Source organism: Tripterygium wilfordii, chromosome 23 (genome assembly GCF_013401445.1).
Source record: "Tripterygium wilfordii isolate XIE 37 chromosome 23, ASM1340144v1, whole genome shotgun sequence".
NCBI classification, from domain to species: Eukaryota; Viridiplantae; Streptophyta; class Magnoliopsida; order Celastrales; family Celastraceae; genus Tripterygium; species Tripterygium wilfordii.
In genome coordinates, this window is record NC_052254.1 from 10,589,555 (window position 1) to 10,609,158 (window position 19,604).

The following is a 19,604-nucleotide window of genomic DNA, read 5'->3' on the forward strand; positions in this document are numbered from 1 at the left end:
CACTGCGTTCAGTTTCACCTCACCACATCACAGTTTTTTATGACACGCCAAACAGCTTTTGCATTCCAACTCACCTCACAGCAGCACAGTTTTTTATCTCACAGCACTCCCAAACGCGTACAATATATGTTGAATTGTCCTACGTAATCAAATTAGGTCAATTATTTTATTTTAGATTAATGTACAATGTAAACCTTAAGTGATTTTATATTAATATTATTAGTCATATAATATAATCGTAATTTAGATACGCCAAACGCATCTCACAGCACAGCACCGCACCTCACAACACTCCCAATGATTGCTATTTGATGGGGCGTTCTAATGGGCCATAAAAAATGTTCATGCTCTAACAATGTCAATATAAATATACAATGACCTCATTTTGGTGTGACATGGCTCTCAGATGGGCCCAAAGCACTCTCACTCACACTTTTTACACTGAAATTAATACGGGTCTCACCTCTATTACACAAAAATCAAGCCAGCATATTTATACCACTGTATCAATATATTTTGTTGGCTCAGTCATATCAATAAAACACATATCCTAATATAAAAATCATCATTGTGGTTGCTCTTACGGTCTTAGCTACCAAGCTCTAGGCAACTTCTTCTCTAAGGAAAATGATGCAGTTATGGTTGAGGATGGAGTTAGTTGACAGACTACACACAAAAATTGACAAAAACAAAAAAAAAAAAAGTGGACTTTTGTGATAGAGTTGGTGGTGACTGTCTGATTGATGTTGGTTCAACAAAATCAAATATGACACAATAATTTCATTGAAAACCAAACTTTTTTTTTTTTTGGGTTATAACTAATGTACCTATTAATATATGATTAACTCAGAATCTATAGGATATTAGTTTAGTTGAACGGAATCACTAAACTCAAATGGTAGCTAGCTAGTTTGTTAAAACTTCAATTGGCATGCCTAACACTTACCAAAACTAGTTTGCAAGTCAAATAAATGCAGGTCTGACGACCCGAGTTTAGGTTCATATTAGATGTGTAATGGACAAGTTTGTGCGGTATCGTTCTGAGTAAAAATGACTTGTTGTACATTTTAATATTGGTTAATTAGGTTTTATCTCATGTACGGACATGAAGGAAGCTTCATTAACACTCGTCATTATGAGCAACTAATTATCTTTAATTTTTTTAAAAATTTGGGATGGTCGAGTTGATTTTGAATATATTAATCAATCAATACTTTTAGTATCAACAACTCAAATTCGATTCGCCACAAAAAAGAAAAAAGAAAAAAGAAAGAAAATTGAGTCTCCTTTTAAATTATTTTCTTCTTCATTATATGATTTGAAAAATGAAGATATTTTTATATCAAATTTCAATGGTCTCGCATTCACGTCATTGTCGTAGAATAAATATTGATTAGGTTGAGGTGATGGTTATCTATTGATCTTACGATTAGGTCGTAACATTTGAATATATATATATATATATATTATATGACTACAATTATTTCAAACATCAAACCTAAATAATAGACTATGTGTATTGCTTTAATTTAAACAAAATATTAATTTGCAAGTAAGCCGTTGGTTGAACGACAATCACATTGCTTGTAAGGGATCACCCATCCATTAGGTCGTGGGTTCGAATTCTACCCGTCTTCAAATCCATGTTTCAAAAAAAAAATTAATAAAAATCAATGCCGTATATGACCCAAAAAAATGAATTTGACATATAAGAAGCTCTTTTTCCTTTATTTTTAATTATTTTTTCTTCAATTGATATCAACTTAATTATAATAACGACCCACAAACATTACCCCTTGCAAGAGATTGACGACCTTGAATTTAAAGTGTTAGACAAGTCTTTCAAAAACAATAATCAGTTTTTATCCCAACTATATATGTCTACCTGAGGGTAACTTAAGTCAAAGTCAGCGCGTGTCCACAAGGGTATTACTCCCAACAGAAATTGAACTCATGACCTCCCGAATTCATACGATTTGGCCTCAAAGAAATTCACCAACTAGGCTATCGTGATTAGAAAGTTCTCCACAAATCATAGAAAATAAATTTTCTCTTGATAACAAATTGAATTTGATTTGAATGATAAACTTTCAACACCCAAATCTTTTTTTCATTAAAAATAAACTAAATTTTAAATCAATGGATAAACTAAATATCTTCAATTGCAATTTAAATTATGGTTGTTATACCATGAGGACATGTTGTGTATCTACCGATGGCATTGTGCATTATTGATTGGTGGTTGAGATTAGGCATGGTTGAAATTTAATTTTATATATATATATCTGAATTTAGACACCAAACTACATAATTTTGCTTCTTATAACTACCACATTAATGATCATGAGGTTTATTTACGTAGAAGGAAATTAAATTCATATATTTGTATTTAGTCAAGATATACTTAACTTGAATTGACATCCATGAATTTGTAGTTATAATTAACAACATGGCTTGGTCATGAAGGAATGATTAATTTCTCAAAACAACACAAATTCTAGACAACAATTATATCATACTTGCATTTTTCTTTCTAGTTTGTATAATATTGTATAAATATTAGTATAATGGAGATCAAGAATCAACTTTATTTTTAAATATTTTAAGTGCAAAATCATACAATTCGGTTTGTACCAAAAGTGATATCTAATCACCAGATGACTGAAAGCATAGGATTTACCTTTGGAAACTCTCATCCAATCACCATGAGACACGTGGAGAGGTCTAGAGCCTTTTATACTAAGTGTTTGTTTGTTTAGCAGGGAGTTTGATATTTTATAATAATTTGAAATTCGGGAGACTGTTGTTAGAAGTCAAGGTGTCTGAAGGAGTATTGTCCGAAATAGCTAAAATTTAGGAATTTATTTGTCAAAGCTGTTTCTTTTATTTTAAAGCGGTTTGTTATTAAGTGGGAGATGACTCCTAACTCCATACAATTGTAGACCTTTTGGTCCATTGGGATGGTTCCAAAGAAATTTTCTTGACATAAGAGCTAAATCCATGACCCATTACTTTGACAAAGGCCTATTCTCAGCTATTCATCCATCCTTTTGGTGGTGATTAAGGGTGTGAATTTACGTCCCTTTGAATTATAGAGTCTAAAATGGATAATACATTTTTGATGAATAATATTTTTTTATAAGTAAAAATACTATTATGAGAATTAAACTTGAACACCCAAATAGAAAATCTCAAGTCTTAACTAGCAAAGCAACTAAAATGAATAATACACCAACATCACAAACAATTAACTGTTTGATAGTGTCACCGAACAACCTAATTAAACAATAAATGAAAAAACCTCTCAAGTTCTCTTCTTCTCTCTCAAAAAAACATCTCAACTCCTCCAAATCTGTTTGGAGGAGGTGGAGATCCTTCATCTTCACTTCCTCCTCCCTTGTCAGGGGCCGAGCCATGTGGGGACTCTGATTTTTTTTTGAATTTTTTTAGGTATAATAAGTGTGTGTATACATATATTAGATAAGCTAGGAATAATATATTAAGTCATTGTTTTAGGAGGATTAGAAGTGGGTAACAAGAGAGGATTGTTAGAGTAAGTTTTCTTGAATCAATGGTCATCATGTGTTTGATCTCTCTTTGTGGTTTGGTCATGTGATTTCTATTGGAGTCTATGAAAAGAAGCAAACGCAACACTAAATCATATTACAAAACTTTATATTTAATACTTAAAATTTTTTTATGTATGCATAATGGATTCAACGGTGATGGTTATACTTATTGTAAAAATGTGGTTTTTATGCATTTAATGATACTTTTATTTTTCACTTTATTTTACTACAATTAATGAGAAATTAGGGAATTTTTTTTGTAAATTACCAAAAAAAATCGGGAACGCTGCCCCTAAACCCCCGCCAACCTTTTGGCCCCCCATATAGATTCTTGGCTCCGCTCCTGTCTCCTGCTACTGTTTTCGATCTCATTTTTTATGCACTTTCATGACCATTTTTGAGTTTGATTCAGGTTTCTTCTTTCCAGCTCTAAATCTTCTCCATCTGTCGTTGATCTTTGATCATTGGTGTTTCTGATGTATTATGGCGACATATATTTGCTCATAATGATGAGATTCTCAAATCTAAGGAAGATTGATCTCTCTTGTTGCAGGGAAATCCGAAATACTTGATCTAGAACTATGGTGTTATTTGTTTGATAGGTTTTTTTTATTCAGTTTATGTAACCTAACATAGTTTGGTGGAGTACGGATTCATTCAACGCTTGTCCAGTGTAATACAATGTCGTTCGAGAGTGTCCAACAATGACCATTGTTTGTATTTTTTTTTAATTCTCCTGTAATCTATCTTTATGGTAGCCCGAGTGCCTTAGAGTCTCAAATTCTCTTACCCTTTGAGTAATGAATACAATCCGATCCTTGAATTTTCGAAAAAACTAAAATGAATAATACATTAAAATATGTTTCATAAACATAATAAAATATTATTAATTAGATAAATACGCGTATTGGGATTGGAGAAAGTCTTTGTATATATGCCAATTGCCAAGTAGAGTAAGAACAGTTTTTGTGCCAAGGTCAAGGAAAAAGGCACCAACTACAAGACACTTTTGATAAAATGCTTGTTTGTAATAATAAAGTCCATTTATTTATATATATTTTTTCTAAAACAAAAGAAAAGCTAATTTACAATAAATAAATAAAGGGGATCCTTAATATGTTCCTTGTCAGATGGGGATGAAGGTCCCACACTTCCTTTCTTCGATTGTATAAATGCAGCTGCTCAACAATGAATGAACTCCCCACCATTTCCATAGAACATTCACCCAAAAAACCAAAGACAATGAGCTTCTCTCCCTGAATATTTAGCCATTTAAAGGAATTACTGAGAGAGAGAGAGTGAGAAAAAAAAGGCTATTGGTTTGTATTTTTTAAATTTGAAAGCCTGAAACAGAGAGGGGGCTTACTGGGTTTTGGAGGAGTTTTCTCAATGTGGAGTATGAGAGATAATACATTGATTTTTTTGTTGTTGTTTTCATGGGTTTGTTCTGTAAGAGCCTCTGTTTCTTATGACCACAAAGCTGTTACCATCAATGGGCAGAGAAGGATTCTTATTTCTGGGTCCATTCACTACCCAAGAAGCACTCCTGAGGTACCATTGACTCCAATGACCTCCACTGATTTCTCCATTTTCTTTTATTCCTTCTCTATTTTTCATATTCTTGACTAATGGGTACATCTGGTTTTGCAAATTAGAGCTTAAAGTTTGAGTCTTTTTTCTTTGGTGGCTGCAGATGTGGCCGGATCTTATACAGAAGGCCAAAAATGGAGGCTTGGATGTTATACAGACATATGTCTTTTGGAATGGACATGAACCTTCTCCTGGCAATGTAATGCATTTCCTTCAAAAATTTGCAGGAGTAATTGTTTACCCCCTAATTTATTTGGCACGAGAAATAAACTAGTTTTTGCTTTCACACATTTCCACAGTATTATTTCGAGGATAGGTACGATCTGGTAAAGTTCATCAAGCTTGTTCAACAAGCAGGCATGTATGCTCATCTCCGAATAGGCCCTTATATCTGTGCTGAGTGGAACTTTGGGTAATCCTAGTTTGACCCAAAAGAAACTGTTTTTCATCAGTTTTTTCTTGAGAAAAATTCATAATCTATGCTTTTGCTATGTTTTTCTGGTTCAGGGGATTCCCTGTTTGGCTAAAATACGTCCCTGGCATTGCCTTCAGAACAGACAATGGGCCCTTCAAGGTTGGTGGACATGAACTTTTTCTCGTTGGTTTTAGATACCCTTTATTTGTTCCTTTGTATTTATCAATCTAATCAGTTGATATTCCTTATCTAATAATCTGATTTGTTATCTATAACTGTGTAGGCTGCAATGCAGAAATTTACACAGAAGATTGTGAGCATGATGAAGGCAGAAAAATTGTTTGAAACTCAAGGAGGACCAATTATTCTTTCACAGGTGTGGAAAACTATCCAATTTATTGTTTCAGTCTTTAAAATATTCCTTCCAGAAATGGTTTGCTTATTGTTTTTTCTTATTGATTCTTGGGTTTTCCTCCATTAACTGGCAATTCACTTTGAAGTTACCGACTTTTTTTGACTGTTTGTCAACAGATTGAAAATGAATTCGGGCCGGTGGAATGGGAGATTGGTGCACCTGGTAAGGCTTATACTAAATGGGCGGCTCAGATGGCTGTGGATCTTAACATAGGAGTTCCATGGATTATGTGCAAGCAAGAAGATGCTCCTGATCCAGTTGTGAGCGTTTCTTTCTTTTTTTAAAGTGTTACATTTAGTGCCTAATTGCCTTTCTTGGTGAGGTTTGGAACACTTTTTTTTGTCTACTTAGGTGGCCTTAAATTGTAGATGTTTTATATTGCCAAAACTACTAGGCGTGGGAGTTGAATTTACAACCTCCCGCATTCCTTTGTTACTTTTGGCCTATCTTTCTCTTTCAATTTTCGTTTTATTTTATGAGGTCCAGTCAATCTCTCTTTTTTGTCTTTTCTCCAATATTCTCTAGGGTTTCTGCATTCTCAATGATGGACTGGATGGAATAAGTTGGTCAAAAGTCATTTTCTAGGATAAAACTAGCTCATACTAGTAGTTTTCTGCTAATTGAATTGATAAAAAGGAAGTGCTTCCAGATCTTTATCTTAAACCTAAATGTTACATATGCTTTTGGTTGCAGATTGACACTTGTAATGGATTCTACTGTGAAAACTTCAAACCAAACAAGGATTATAAACCCAAAATGTGGACAGAGAATTGGACTGGCTGGTAAGTCACACTTATGTTGCCTAATGCATAAACTAATCATAATTTCCTTTTCTTTCTTCTTCCTTTTTCCCCCCTTCTTTGGCAGAATCTCATAATTTCTTTCTGAGAATCAATGTGTATCTTTTATAAGGGTACTTAATTCATTTTTGGCTCTTTTCCTCTAACTACCTGCAGGTATACAGAGTTTGGTGGTGCAGTGCCTTATAGACCAGCAGAAGACATAGCATTTTCGGTTGCAAGGTTCGTACAAAATGGTGGTTCATTTGTCAATTACTATATGGTAAGTTTTTCCTTCTTTTTATGATATTGAAAGATGAAAACAAACTAGTTCCCCTATATGTCTAAACCATTCTATACTTTCTTTCTTGGGCTTCAGTACCATGGAGGAACTAACTTTGGCCGGACTTCTGGCGGTCCCTTCATTGCAACTAGCTATGATTATGACGCCCCTATTGATGAATATGGTATGTATACACTAAACACTATGCAGGTTTAGAAAATTTAACATTTCAAATTAGGTACTGACTTATGATCACATGATTGTAACAATAACCCTAAGTCCTAAACCCGTGGACTCTGATCAGAAATTGTCATTCTGATTGTAGGACTGTTGAGGGAACCAAAGTATGGACATTTGAGGGATTTGCATGAAGCCATCAAGCTATGTGAACCTGCTTTAGTATCTGTAGATCCCCAGGTGACTTCACTCGGGGGAAGTCAAGAGGTAGGTTTCAACACATGTAAACAACTGATACTCTCTACCCTGAATATAACAAATTTCTGTCATTATAATTGTTATTAGGCTCATGTCTTCAAGTCAAAGTCGTCTTGTGCTGCATTCCTTGCAAACTATGATACAAAATCGTCAGCAAAAGTGACTTTTGGGAATATGCAGTATGACCTGCCACCATGGTCGATTAGCATTCTTCCCGACTGCAAGACTGCCGTTTTTAACACAGCAAGGGTACGTTAAAGTTCTTGGCTGTTTCGGGCCTCTTTCATTTATCTCCCATAATGATCAAAGAGAAGAATCTGTCTGATATTTTCTCTTCAAAATGACTTTCTATCTTTTAATATAAAAGGTTGACCCTACTATATGGAGGTTAAATGATTTCTAAGTATTTATTTGACATCGTATTGCACTTTCTGTACAGCTTGGTGCCCAGAGCTCACAGAAGATTATGATACCTGCGGGAAGTGCCTTCTCATGGCAGTCATTTATTGAAGAAACAGCCTCTGCTGATGATGGCGATGTAACTACGCTGAATGGATTGTATGAGCAAGTAAATATTACCAGGGATGCTACAGACTATTTATGGTACATGACAGAGTGAGTAACTATAACTCAACTTCCAACCTCTTTAAGGTGTTTAAATTCAATATAAAAAAGTTAAGATCTAGTTATCGTCGTTACTTCATGCATATCGTCTTTTCTATTAATTCTTAATCAGTGTCAAGATTGACCCTGATGAAGGATTTCTGAAGAATGGACAGAATCCTCTTCTCACAATTTTTTCAGCTGGCCATGCTTTGCATATTTTCGTCAATGGCCAATTGTCAGGTAGATGCCATCTAATGAACTTTGGAACAATTCTCGAGTTTTGGGGTCTTTCCTCTTTTTTTTCTAACTTCTTGCTTATATCTAGGAACTGCGTATGGGGCATTAGACAGTCCGAAAGTAACATTCAACGACAATGTGAAGTTGAATGCCGGAATAAACAAGCTTTCTTTCTTGAGTGCAGCTGTGGGTCTTCCGGTTAGTTGTCTCCCTTCTCTTTATGCTTTTTGTGTTCTTTGCAACATTATTAATGGCAGGAAAAACTACTGTGCTAACATATTTGATCCATATCAGAATGTTGGCCTGCATTTTGAGACGTGGAATGCTGGAGTTCTAGGACCAGTGACATTGAAGGGGCTTAATGAGGGGACAAGAGACTTGTCTAGGCAGAAATGGTCTTACAAGGTGTGGCATCCATAGATTATCTGTCTCACTCTCTTTACTTTCTACACACTGAATTCTATCAGATAAGCTATCTATCATCGGAAAATCCGTAGTTACTGAAGAAACAGAAGCATTTAGAAATCACTTATTGATACTCACATATTAAAGTGAAAGGAAAAAATATATTTTTTTTCAATAAAAATTCTGTACCAATACATAAAATGCTGAAGAAACACTTATTTCCATGTTCTTGAGCAGATTGGTTTGAAAGGAGAATCATTGAGCCTTCACACTGTTAGTGGGAGTTCCTCTGTAGAATGGGTGGAAGGATCATTATTGGCTAAGAAACAACCCCTGACATGGTATAAGGTGAGTGTAAATCGATGGCGGTAACACATTCAAATTCTGTAAATGAATTAACCGTCCAAGTTTTTAAGAAATCATTTTCTTTCCATTGCCAGTCTGCTTTTGATGCACCAGCAGGCAACGACCCATTGGCATTAGATATGTGGAGCATGGGGAAGGGTCAAGTATGGATAAACGGTCAGAGCATTGGACGCCACTGGCCTGGTTATATAGCACGCGGAAATTGTGACGATTGTACCTATGCTGGAACCTACAATGATAAAAAATGTCGCAGCAATTGTGGAGAGCCCTCCCAAAAATGGTGAGAATCGTTGTAGTACTAGTGTTGTTTTTCCGGCTTGCCCTGTGAAAACATTTTTTTGTAAATCTGTATTACAGGTACCATGTTCCAAGATCGTGGTTGAAGTCGAGCGGAAACTTGTTGGTTGTGTTTGAAGAATGGGGTGGGGATCCTAGTGGGATATCTTTGCTCAAAAGAACCACAGGAAGTGTCTGTGCTGATGTATTTGAAGGGCAGCCATCAATGAAGAACTGGCATATGCTAGCCTCTGGCAAAGACACTAGTCCTAAAGCACATCTATGGTGTCCTGCAGGGCGGAAAATCTCGAAAATAATGTTTGCAAGCTATGGACTGCCACAGGGGAGATGTGGAAACTTTAAGGAGGGGAACTGTCATGCCCACAAGTCATATGATGCTTTTGAAAGGGTATATTTCCTGTAACACAAAAAATAACTTAATTTCTCTGTTCATTTCATCATCACCAGCTTGTTGTTGTCATCATCATTTGATGCAGAATTGCGTTGGAAAACAATCTTGTTCGGTTACTGTGGCTTCTGAAGTTTTTGGTGGAGATCCATGTCCAGCAAGCATGAAGAAGCTTTCAGTGGAGGCTGTATGCAGCTGAAGTCCAATTTAATTTTTATTTTTTTTTTTGATAAGCAATTGAATTTTTACTTAAAAACAAAATAAATGAAACTACACATGCAATTTGGCCAAAGGCTGATGCTGCTTGTGTAGTTTTTTGAAATACCGTTGAGAAATATGTTTCTCATTGGAATCAAATATTGAGCACTCGTATGCCTAACCCAATCGATTGTCAATCGAGTCACCTCTCGTTGGTGATGCTGGTTGTGTAGTTGAAACTTGAAAAATGCATTGTGTATATAGCTATAAGTGTGTAGAATGTGGTTCTACGCATGATAGTTGGGGGTTATTAGAACATGAATAGGTGTTTTAGGGTTTAGGACATTCATAGAGGGTAAGCCTGTGGCTTGCCGACTGGGTATAAATGTCACATGTATTGTTTGTCCTTTTGATTTTTGAATGATAAATGGCAGCTTTTAAAAGGAAGAAAGTTGCACTGACCTCTCTTTCTTTCGTGTACTAAATATTCAATTGTCGAATCAAAAGCCTAAACAAACATGAAATCGCACTCAATCCCTTGGGATTGATGGGTTTCAATTCTCCCTCAAAACTATGTTAAATTATAAATTAAAATGTGTGATTAAGTATTTTGGTGTTTATAATGTTAAAATATAGTAAATTTTGGGGAAAAAAATTCTAAATTCTAAACACTAAAAATTAAGCCTTAAACACTCACTAATTTTTAACTCCTAAACTCTAATATGTCATTTTTTTTTTAAAAAAAAATCATGATTTAACATGATTTTTGTGAGAGAATTAGAGCCCCTCCCATCCCCAATCCCTCACAACAAATTGTTACACTCAGAAATTGAACCTCGAGTAGTGAAAGAGGATTGCCTCGGGTACCCCGAAGCACATGAGGGATAGGGTAGTGTAGTGTCCATGACCGTAACCCTAGAATCTTCATCAATGGCGAGAGCTTGATTAAGCTTTGAATTTCGACGTCACGATTGTTGAAAACCCCACTTCTACTCACATCTATCATATTGTCCGCTTTAGATTTATCGGTTCTTGTGGATAATCGCGTCTGCATGACTTTGTTTCTTTCTAAACCGTCTCACTTAATAGTACTTTTATCTCAAGTGAAAAAGCTTCATAGGGGACTTACCTTATAAACTCATATCACTTTGCTTAAGCAAGCAATGTAAGACAAATAACATTTGGTGAAGTCAAAGATTCCCCTAAAGCTTACTTTTATTGTAGTGAAGGGTTAAAGATAATTGAAAATTATAATTTTTTGGTGAATTTTTTAAATAATAGAGATTTATTTTTCAACTTCAATAGCATATATTTGAAGTCATTTTCAATTTCCCCTTGTACCTTATATAATCAAGATTTCCAAATGCCTTGTGTTTTAAATATTCATCAAATGCATGGCCTAATCATATATATATATAGTCACCAATACAAATCCTTAATTTATGATAACAAGTGACATCTTTTAACAGAATTTTAAAATTGGAAGCCCCATGTTAGTTATGCAAGAACAAAACGTAAACGCTTTCCTTACTTGGAAAAAACAAATAAAGTAATGGATTACAAGTACAACACTCAATTTTGTTGACACACCAAGAAAAGGTGGCATTGGCGTCTATCTAAACATATTCTTTGCATGGCCATACATGGATGGTAGTTTATCAACATTTCTTCCATTCAAGCTTACATTCCACTTTTTAAGGTGTGGATCGGTTTGCGGAATTCAATTTTTCAAGAATATGAAATTATTTTTTTTTACAAATAATTTCTATGTCCCGTTAGTGGAATTTTTGGAATCTAAAATTCTAAAGAAAGTTTGAGTTCTACCAAATGATGAATCCTCACTTATTTTAATTAAATATCTATAATATAATGTCATTTTGAAAAACATAATTTCGACAATATTCTACAAATATGTATTTTAAATATGTCATTCTTTTATACTATTTCATTTCTCACCCATTAAATCTGATCACATAAAAATAAAAAATTATTTTTGAAACCGTTTTTATTTTGGATATTCAAATTAAAGTATTATTCTTTTAAAATATAAAATCTCTCATACAATATGAAATAATTGTAATTTTTAGTATAACCAAACAATGCCAAGTAAATCAATGATATCGGAAAAATGGGATATAATGAGGATGCTAGCTAGGAAAGCTATATAAGAATGTAATCCAATCATTGGCAATAAATAACTTTCTTGGCGTCCTCTAATAGCATTAACATTTCTTCCACTCAAGGCTAAATTCCACTTTCAAGGACAATCCTCAAGCATCGCTTCCTCCTGCTATTTAAGGCAATTAGACATTTTCACCAAAACCACACACATCTCTTCCACTCTTTCCACAGATTTAAGGGACTCAGTTTGTGCAATTAATCTCTTTCAATTACCTTACCTACACAAATTATCATGTCTTCAAGAGTTTTTACAAAGTTGTTAAAGCTTTTGTTGTTAGTTTTGTGTACATTATGGATTTCTGCTACAAAGGCCACTGTGTCGTACGACGAAGAAGCTATCCTCATCAATGGCCAAAGAAGGATTCTTATCTCAGGATCCATTCACTACCCAAGAAGCACCCCTGATGTATATATATATACACACATATTTTGTTGTAAATTCAAGGTTTTTTTTTCTGGGTTATTGTTGTTCATTTGTTCTGTGATTTTTTTTTCACAGATGTGGCCTGGCCTTATTCAAAAGGCGAAAGATGGAGGCTTGGATGTCATTCAGACATATGTGTTTTGGAATGGACATGAACCTTCTCAGGGAGAAGTAAATGAAAATCTATCACATTTGCTTTTCTTTTTATTTACTCCATTGAATTACTCAACGACTCACAAGTTCTTGTTTCAGTACTATTTCGAGGATCGGTACGATCTGGTTCGATTCATAAAACTGGTGCAACAAGCTGGCCTTTACGTTAATCTTCGGATCGGCCCCTATGTTTGTGCTGAATGGAATTTTGGGTAATAAAAATGAAAGATATGAATGAAGATATACATTTATATAGATATATATGGATATAGTTTGTTCTGTGTGCAACTAAGCAGTTATGTTACAGGGGATTTCCTGTTTGGCTCAAGTATGTTCCCGGGATCGATTTTCGAACGGACAATGAACCTTTCAAGGTTAATTATCAGTTCTTCTCCTAATGTTTTAATGAGTGTGTGCATCTTTGTATCATTGGCTAGTCATGATCTTCTCTTGTTACTCTCCATTGTAGGCAGCAATGCAGGGATTCACAGAAAAAATAGTAAATATGATGAAACAAGAGAAACTGTTTGAACCACAAGGAGGCCCTATAATTCTGGCTCAGGTTTCAATCTTTTCTTTTCTTTTCTTTTTTCTGTTTTCCCTAGAATCTTTCCATTACCATCACTGCTAAAATTTTGATGATGTATGACAGATAGAAAATGAATATGATCTTATGGAGTATTCAGTTGGAACACCTGGAAAAAATTATGTGAAATGGGCAGCAGGAATGGCTGAAGGGCTCGGAATCGGAGTTCCGTGGATTATGTGCAAGCAAAGGGATGCTCCTGATCCAGTTGTAAGTACAGAAATAAAATTTCTAGCTACGTTTTTACACAAGTGAAGTGACTAGTAATGTGTCAATTTGGTGTTGCAGATCAACACCTGGAATGGTTTCTATAGTGACCAATTTTATCCAAACAAGAACTATAAGCCCAAACTATGGACTGAGAACTGGAGTGGCTGGTAATTCTCCAGACCTATAAATAATCACTTGATACATTAAATTTTATATGAGATTTTCCAATGGTAATTCCATCAGGTTAGCGGAGTTTGGCGGTCCAGTTCCCTACCGGCCTGCAGAAGACCTGGCATTTTCAGTTGCAAGTTTTTTGCAGAAGAAAGGGTCATTTGTGAACTATTATATGGTGAGTTTTTGATGAGTTCCATCAATCTTGTGCATAACTGAGAGTGAATCAATGAAGTGCATTTTCTACTACTCAACAGTATCATGGAGGGACTAATTTTGGAAGAACATCCGGTGGCCCCTTCATAGCGACAAGCTACGATTACGACGCTCCAATCGATGAATATGGTACAACATTCATAGAAATCTAAACTAAGATACTTGCACATCTCAAGCCAAAACACCAGAAATGGCAATGATTAATGTGGTTGTAAATGACTTGTCTTAATAGGACTAGCAAGGGAACCAAAGTGGAGCCATTTAAGGTACTTGCATGGAGCCATCAGGCAATGTGAACCAGCATTAGTCAATGGAAATCCCACAGTAACATCTCTTGGAAAGAAACAAGAAGTAATTCTCTATTCATCTCCCACGCGACGAAACTTGTGTATTGGTTCAACTAAGCTGATAAATTCTTCTTCTTTTTTAGGCTCATGTGTTCTGGTACAAAGCTGGGGGTTGTTGTGCATTCCTAGCAAACTATGACACTCAATGGGAAGTAAATGTGACCCATCAGAACTTGCCATACACTTTGCCCCGCTGGTCGATTAGCATTCTCCCTGACTGCAAGAAAGTGATCTTCAACACTGCACAGGTGACAATTGCAATACAAACTTTAGCTCCTCCGATCCTTCTCCTGTTCTCAACATTCTGATGTTGATTTTTCGACGTTCTGTGCATAGGTTGCGTTCCAAGGCACACATCCGCGAATGTGGCCTGTGCAGGAGGAGTCATACTATTGGCAATCTTATACTGAAGCAGTTGCATCTCCTTCTGATAAGGATACATTTAAAGCAGACGGTTTACGCGAACAGCTTAGTGTGACTTGGGACAAAACAGACTACTTGTGGTACATGACAGAGTAAGTGATTCAATTAATCTCTTTTTCTATGGTTAGATTTCTTGCTGAAAGCTTGTGAACTTTTATGGCAAAGCAGTGTCACCATAGGTGCCAATGAAGGGTTTCTAAAGACTGGACAACTTCCTGTCCTTACCGTAAACTCTACAGGTCATGCTTTGAATGTCTTCGTAAACGGGGAATTAGCAGGTATGAGGGGACAGGATCTTAGGCCAACTATACTAAGGACTACCTTTTTTTTTTGTTTCATAATCTGTTTTTAAAATTCTTTTTGCAGGAAATGTTCATGGAACAATGGAAGATCCAAGAACAACATTCAGTGGTAAAGTGAACCTAAAAGCCGGTGTTAACAAGATTGCATTACTGAGTGTTTCTGTTGGTCTCCCGGTCAGTTGTCTGATAAAAAATGTCATACTATATACATCTAATTTTGTCGACTGATTCGCAATCTCATTTCTTTCTTCTGCATTGATCATTGATTGTAGAACATCGGGGTGCATTTCGAGAAACGGAATGTTGGGATTCTTGGCCCTGTAACACTTCAGGGTCTCAATTCTGGTACCTGGGACATGTCCAAATGGAAATGGACATACAAGATTGGTCTGGAAGGTGAAGCTTTGAATCTCTTCACAGGCAAAGGCTCAACTGTCACGTGGGTGGAAGGAGCTTTGCTTGCCAAAAAGAAGCCATTGACATGGTACAAGGTGAGAACAGATAATTTCAAACTTCAACTAATGCTATTCCAATACAAAAAAGGTGCAGAATCTTGCACACAGCTTAATTTGTCGAGTTTTTTTTTGCAGACAACGTTCGATGCTCCGCTAGGCCATGATCCCTTAGCCTTGGACATGAGTAGCATGGGAAAAGGGCAAATATGGATAAATGGACAGAGCATTGGGCGTCACTGGGCTGCAAACATAGCCTCTGGTAAATGTAGGCAATGTGACTATGCTGGTTCTTTCATTCAAACCAAGTGTCTAAGTGGTTGCGGCGAGCCCTCTCAGAAATGGTAAGTAGCAGAAACCAATCAATCAATCTTACTATGTTTTCATATCATTTTTTGAAGCAAACAAGAATTGATGTAAATAATTTGCAGGTACCATGTTCCGAGATCATGGGTGGTGCCGAAAGGGAACAGTCTGGTTGTTTTTGAGGAGTTGGGGGGAGATCCTACTTGGATTAAACTTGCCATGAGAACACCACAGTGAATCAAAATTTGATGGATGGAGAGACAGACAGACAGACAGACAGACTCATTTTTTTTTATCAACTCATGTAATGATGCCCAATAAGCTGTGCTTTGTGGCATAAATTAGATCCAAATATTCAATGTTCTTCACAAATTAGTGTAAAAAATTTGATATATTGTTATTGTATATAAACCTTCAAAGTTCTGTGTAATCAAGATCTTTGGAAGGTAATATAGTGAAGGCAAACTAAGAGTGCGTTTGGTTTGTTTTCAAACCCCAAGCCGAACCGGCCTCTAGGCCAAATCTATGCCCAATACCTAGAGCGCTGCCGGGCTGGGCCAACCTTTATATGGCATGCTCAAAAAAAAAAATTTTCTTCCACAAACACCCACCATACATCAATAAAACATCCAAACCTTGTACAATATATTCAGATTCATCAAAAAACAAAAACCTCAAAGAAAACAAAAAAAAATGAAGAAAGAGAGATTCATGATTCCAAAATAAAATAGAGACCGAAGAGAGAGTGAGAAATTCAAATCTTGGAGAGAGAGGGAGAGAGATGTGAGTTTAGGGAGAGAAATGAGAGATGCTCGAGGTAGATTTAAGGTGTATTAGAGTAACTCCAACAAAAAATTGAAGACCTATTGGTGTATTATGTTTGGCCATGGACTTAATAGTACATTTTCTTAACTCAAGGATCTCTAAGTAAATTTTCATATATATATATATGAATTCTCAAGTAACTACGTCCTTATTAGGGTTTATATAAATACATCTACTTTTAAGCCCGTAAATCTGACCAAATGACTGAGATTAAGTTGAGTTAGAATTTAGTGTTTGATATTGCATATTGCATAATGCATAATGCAGTAAATATATTTTTAATAATTAAAATTATTTAATTCTCGTTTTATTTTTAACTCATTATAAAAGCCACTCGTGTATTATGGAATCATCCACTAATTTCAAAAATATTTTAAACTAAGTATATTATATGGTGAATCCCCATGCAACTATTGGGCCGGTACCAAAAACCATATTTCCCGGAATACTCACAGGAGTTAAAAGGACTGGATTTGCAATGGTACTCATCGGCCCAACCCAAGTCAGCACCGGGCCTTTTCCTCGAGTTCATTTGGATTACAGCCCAAATGGATGGGCTGGATTCTTTTATCATCACTCATTAATTGGGCCACTTCATGGGCTTCAGGCTCAGCCGCAATGTTTGAAAAGTACCATGTGCTCAAGGAAAATGTTAAAATCTTACCATCATTACTCATTAAAGAATGACAATTTTACTAGGAAAGGATTACTTCAATTCTTTTTTACATCTGTCTGTATTGGGGGAGGAAAACGTAAAAGAATTGGTAATCTTGTGAATGATGTGATGATTCGAGACCAAAACCACCGTTATTTGGAACCACATCATCATCATCATCATATCTCACCAGCAAAGCCGCCTTCAATTAGAGCAAATGCAATAGGGTATAAATTTTAATTCAAAATCCATATCCAAACATAAAATTTTTATCCGATTTAAAAAGAATTAGGTCCGAATATAAAAATCTTATCCGATTTCCTTATCCGAACCCTAACTCAGATTCGATTATTGTTTAGGTTTAAACCAACCCAGATTTGAACAATTAAGTACGTTAAAAATTTAATTTGAATTAAAATCCATACATGTAAATATTTCGTAAAGATGTCTGTCTTTCGTTGTTTGAGTTGGAACTGACGTAAAAGGGAAGTAAAAAAGGACGTCCAAGGCGTCCAGGGGAGCATCACCCCACGCATTTTCAAATTTCCAAAACAGACAAAAGCCAGCTCCTCCTGTATATTCCTGAATCCTGTTTTCTGTATTTCTATTAACAGAGTCTAGAAAACTACTTCTTACAACCACCCAATTCACATGCCTAACCTCCCCTCCCCCTCCCATCACTTTTTACCCTAAAAAAACACTTCAAAAAAATTAATATTCAAATAAAGAAACCCTACTCACCCAGAAACCTCGCCAGCATATCATCGTCCCAGTCAATGCCATCGCAGCCCTCAACGGCTTCCCACCCACGCGCCTCCGCCTCATTCCACTCCCACGCGCTGCCATTATCCTCTACTCCACTCCCCAACCCCACCGCCTTCCCCTCACCACTCAGTAGATGGCGGGAAATGTTGATACCACGCGCGTCTACACTCGCCATCATCGAGGACTCAGAGTATGAGAACGAGGACCCGCAGCTCTCTTCGTTGCCGTTAATGGTGACGTAAGACGTCGAGTACTGGAAGATCAACGGCCTCGAGTACGGGTTGTCGATGAACCTAACCCTAGTCGTGGCTGCTGCACCGCAGGTTTCCGAGTCTGCGTCCAGAAGCTTCAATAGCTCACTTGCCGTTTCATCATCTATGGGTAACCAAGCCATGATGTCCTCTCCGACCTCTCCGTCGCCCTCCGACTCCTTTTTCAAAGGAGAAACACTTCGGCATTTCCTCGGCGACGAATCAGTACTCGTTCGGTCTTCCTCTGCCCGTCGCTTCCTTGTCTCCTCCATTGATGACGACTCTGCAACAAGACTCAGTGGACTCGCCGCGTTTCTGCGATTTGCGATTGCGTGTGTTTGTGTATATGAGAGAGAGAGGGGTAGCCGTACAGTTTGTTAGGTTCTATAAATACTCTCTGTCGCGCTCTGCATCTGAAATGGCAGAGAGTACTCACAAGGCAACGTGATAAAGAAGGATCTCCACTATGTAGGGTAAAATCGTAATTTCATGTCGCAGTAAGATAATATGGGTCCCACTCTAATATTTTGTGGTGGTGAGATTTTGTGGTGTCATGAGATGAATTCTTAGCCGCTTGATCTACAAGTGGTTGATGTATACGGTTCAGGACTGTGATGCCAGGGTGGCAGTTTGGGATGACGTGGCAGGGCTTGACAAAAAAGGTGTGTGTGTTGTGTAATATAAAAAGTGGCGGATGAGAGGTGAGCGGAAGTACAACGCGGCCGTTTTCGGTAATGCAGACAGCCTCGAGACCGGCGTATCTATGATGTATACATTTACGATTATACCATCCATTTCTGAGTATATCCGATTTTGTCCATCTCTGATGTATACATTTACGATTATACCCTCCATTTCTGATACCATCCGATTTTGTTCATCTCTGATGTGAATCACGTGGTCTAAAAATAAATAAATAACAATTGTCTCTTTCTTTTCTTTTTGTTTCCTTTCTTGTGTATGTGGCTTACTGGCGTCAGTGGCGTGCATTGCATCCAGACCCGCCCACCTACCTTTCCTTTCATCAAATTTTAAGTGAGTTCGGGAAGACCAGCATCAAGAAAGGGCCTTTTAGGAAGGAATTATATATTGAATTGGATTGTTAGTTTGGCACACTTGAATTACATAATGGCGATAGAGATTGGTAGTTTCTTCACTACACAAAGTACACAGAACCGCAGCATAATTGGATCGTATTTGATTTGATTGCGCCCTTATGTGTCAATTTTCGGATCGTCCATGTTCACTAGGTCGGCATCGAAAAGCAAGTGATTAATCTTTTAAATAAATAGATTGTCACTTCAAATGTTTGTTCTCATTTGTTAATACGTATTAAATGTCTTCATGTTTATCG

At 36.5% G+C, this 19,604-nt stretch overlaps 3 protein-coding genes across 4 annotated transcripts; 2 read left to right on the forward strand and 1 right to left on the reverse strand.

Annotated features, from left to right (window-relative positions):
• The first annotated feature begins 4,734 nt into the window (after positions 1-4,734).
• LOC119993084 (beta-galactosidase-like) lies at positions 4,735-10,139 on the forward strand. The gene is made up of 19 exons (XM_038840000.1): positions 4,735-5,120; positions 5,263-5,358; positions 5,459-5,571; positions 5,667-5,733; positions 5,858-5,950; positions 6,106-6,249; positions 6,683-6,771; positions 6,946-7,051; positions 7,148-7,235; positions 7,377-7,495; positions 7,574-7,735; positions 7,926-8,101; positions 8,223-8,332; positions 8,418-8,527; positions 8,624-8,734; positions 8,972-9,082; positions 9,175-9,380; positions 9,458-9,785; positions 9,874-10,139. The coding sequence occupies exons 1-19, from the start codon at positions 4,959-4,961 to the stop codon at positions 9,982-9,984; spliced, it is 2,502 nt and encodes an 833-aa protein (XP_038695928.1). The 5' UTR covers positions 4,735-4,958; the 3' UTR covers positions 9,985-10,139.
• Positions 10,140-12,316: 2,177 nt separating this feature from the next.
• On the forward strand, positions 12,317-16,224 carry LOC119992841 (beta-galactosidase-like). Of its 2 annotated transcripts, XM_038839629.1 has the most exons (17): positions 12,317-12,570; positions 12,664-12,759; positions 12,841-12,953; positions 13,049-13,115; positions 13,211-13,303; positions 13,394-13,537; positions 13,616-13,704; positions 13,781-13,886; positions 13,966-14,053; positions 14,157-14,275; positions 14,355-14,519; positions 14,608-14,786; positions 14,863-14,972; positions 15,061-15,170; positions 15,269-15,487; positions 15,587-15,792; positions 15,880-16,224. In XM_038839629.1, the coding sequence occupies exons 1-17, from the start codon at positions 12,397-12,399 to the stop codon at positions 15,989-15,991; spliced, it is 2,190 nt and encodes a 729-aa protein (XP_038695557.1). In that variant the 5' UTR covers positions 12,317-12,396; the 3' UTR covers positions 15,992-16,224. The 2 variants fall into 2 exon arrangements, with proteins under 2 accessions (XP_038695557.1, XP_038695556.1); XM_038839628.1 differs by having other exon boundaries at positions 12,664-12,953.
• Positions 16,225-17,967: 1,743 nt separating this feature from the next.
• On the reverse strand, positions 17,968-18,522 carry LOC119992804. Its single transcript, XM_038839590.1, has one exon. The coding sequence runs from the start codon at positions 18,520-18,522 to the stop codon at positions 17,968-17,970; it is 555 nt and encodes a 184-aa protein (XP_038695518.1).
• Between the last annotated feature and the right edge of the window lie 1,082 nt (positions 18,523-19,604).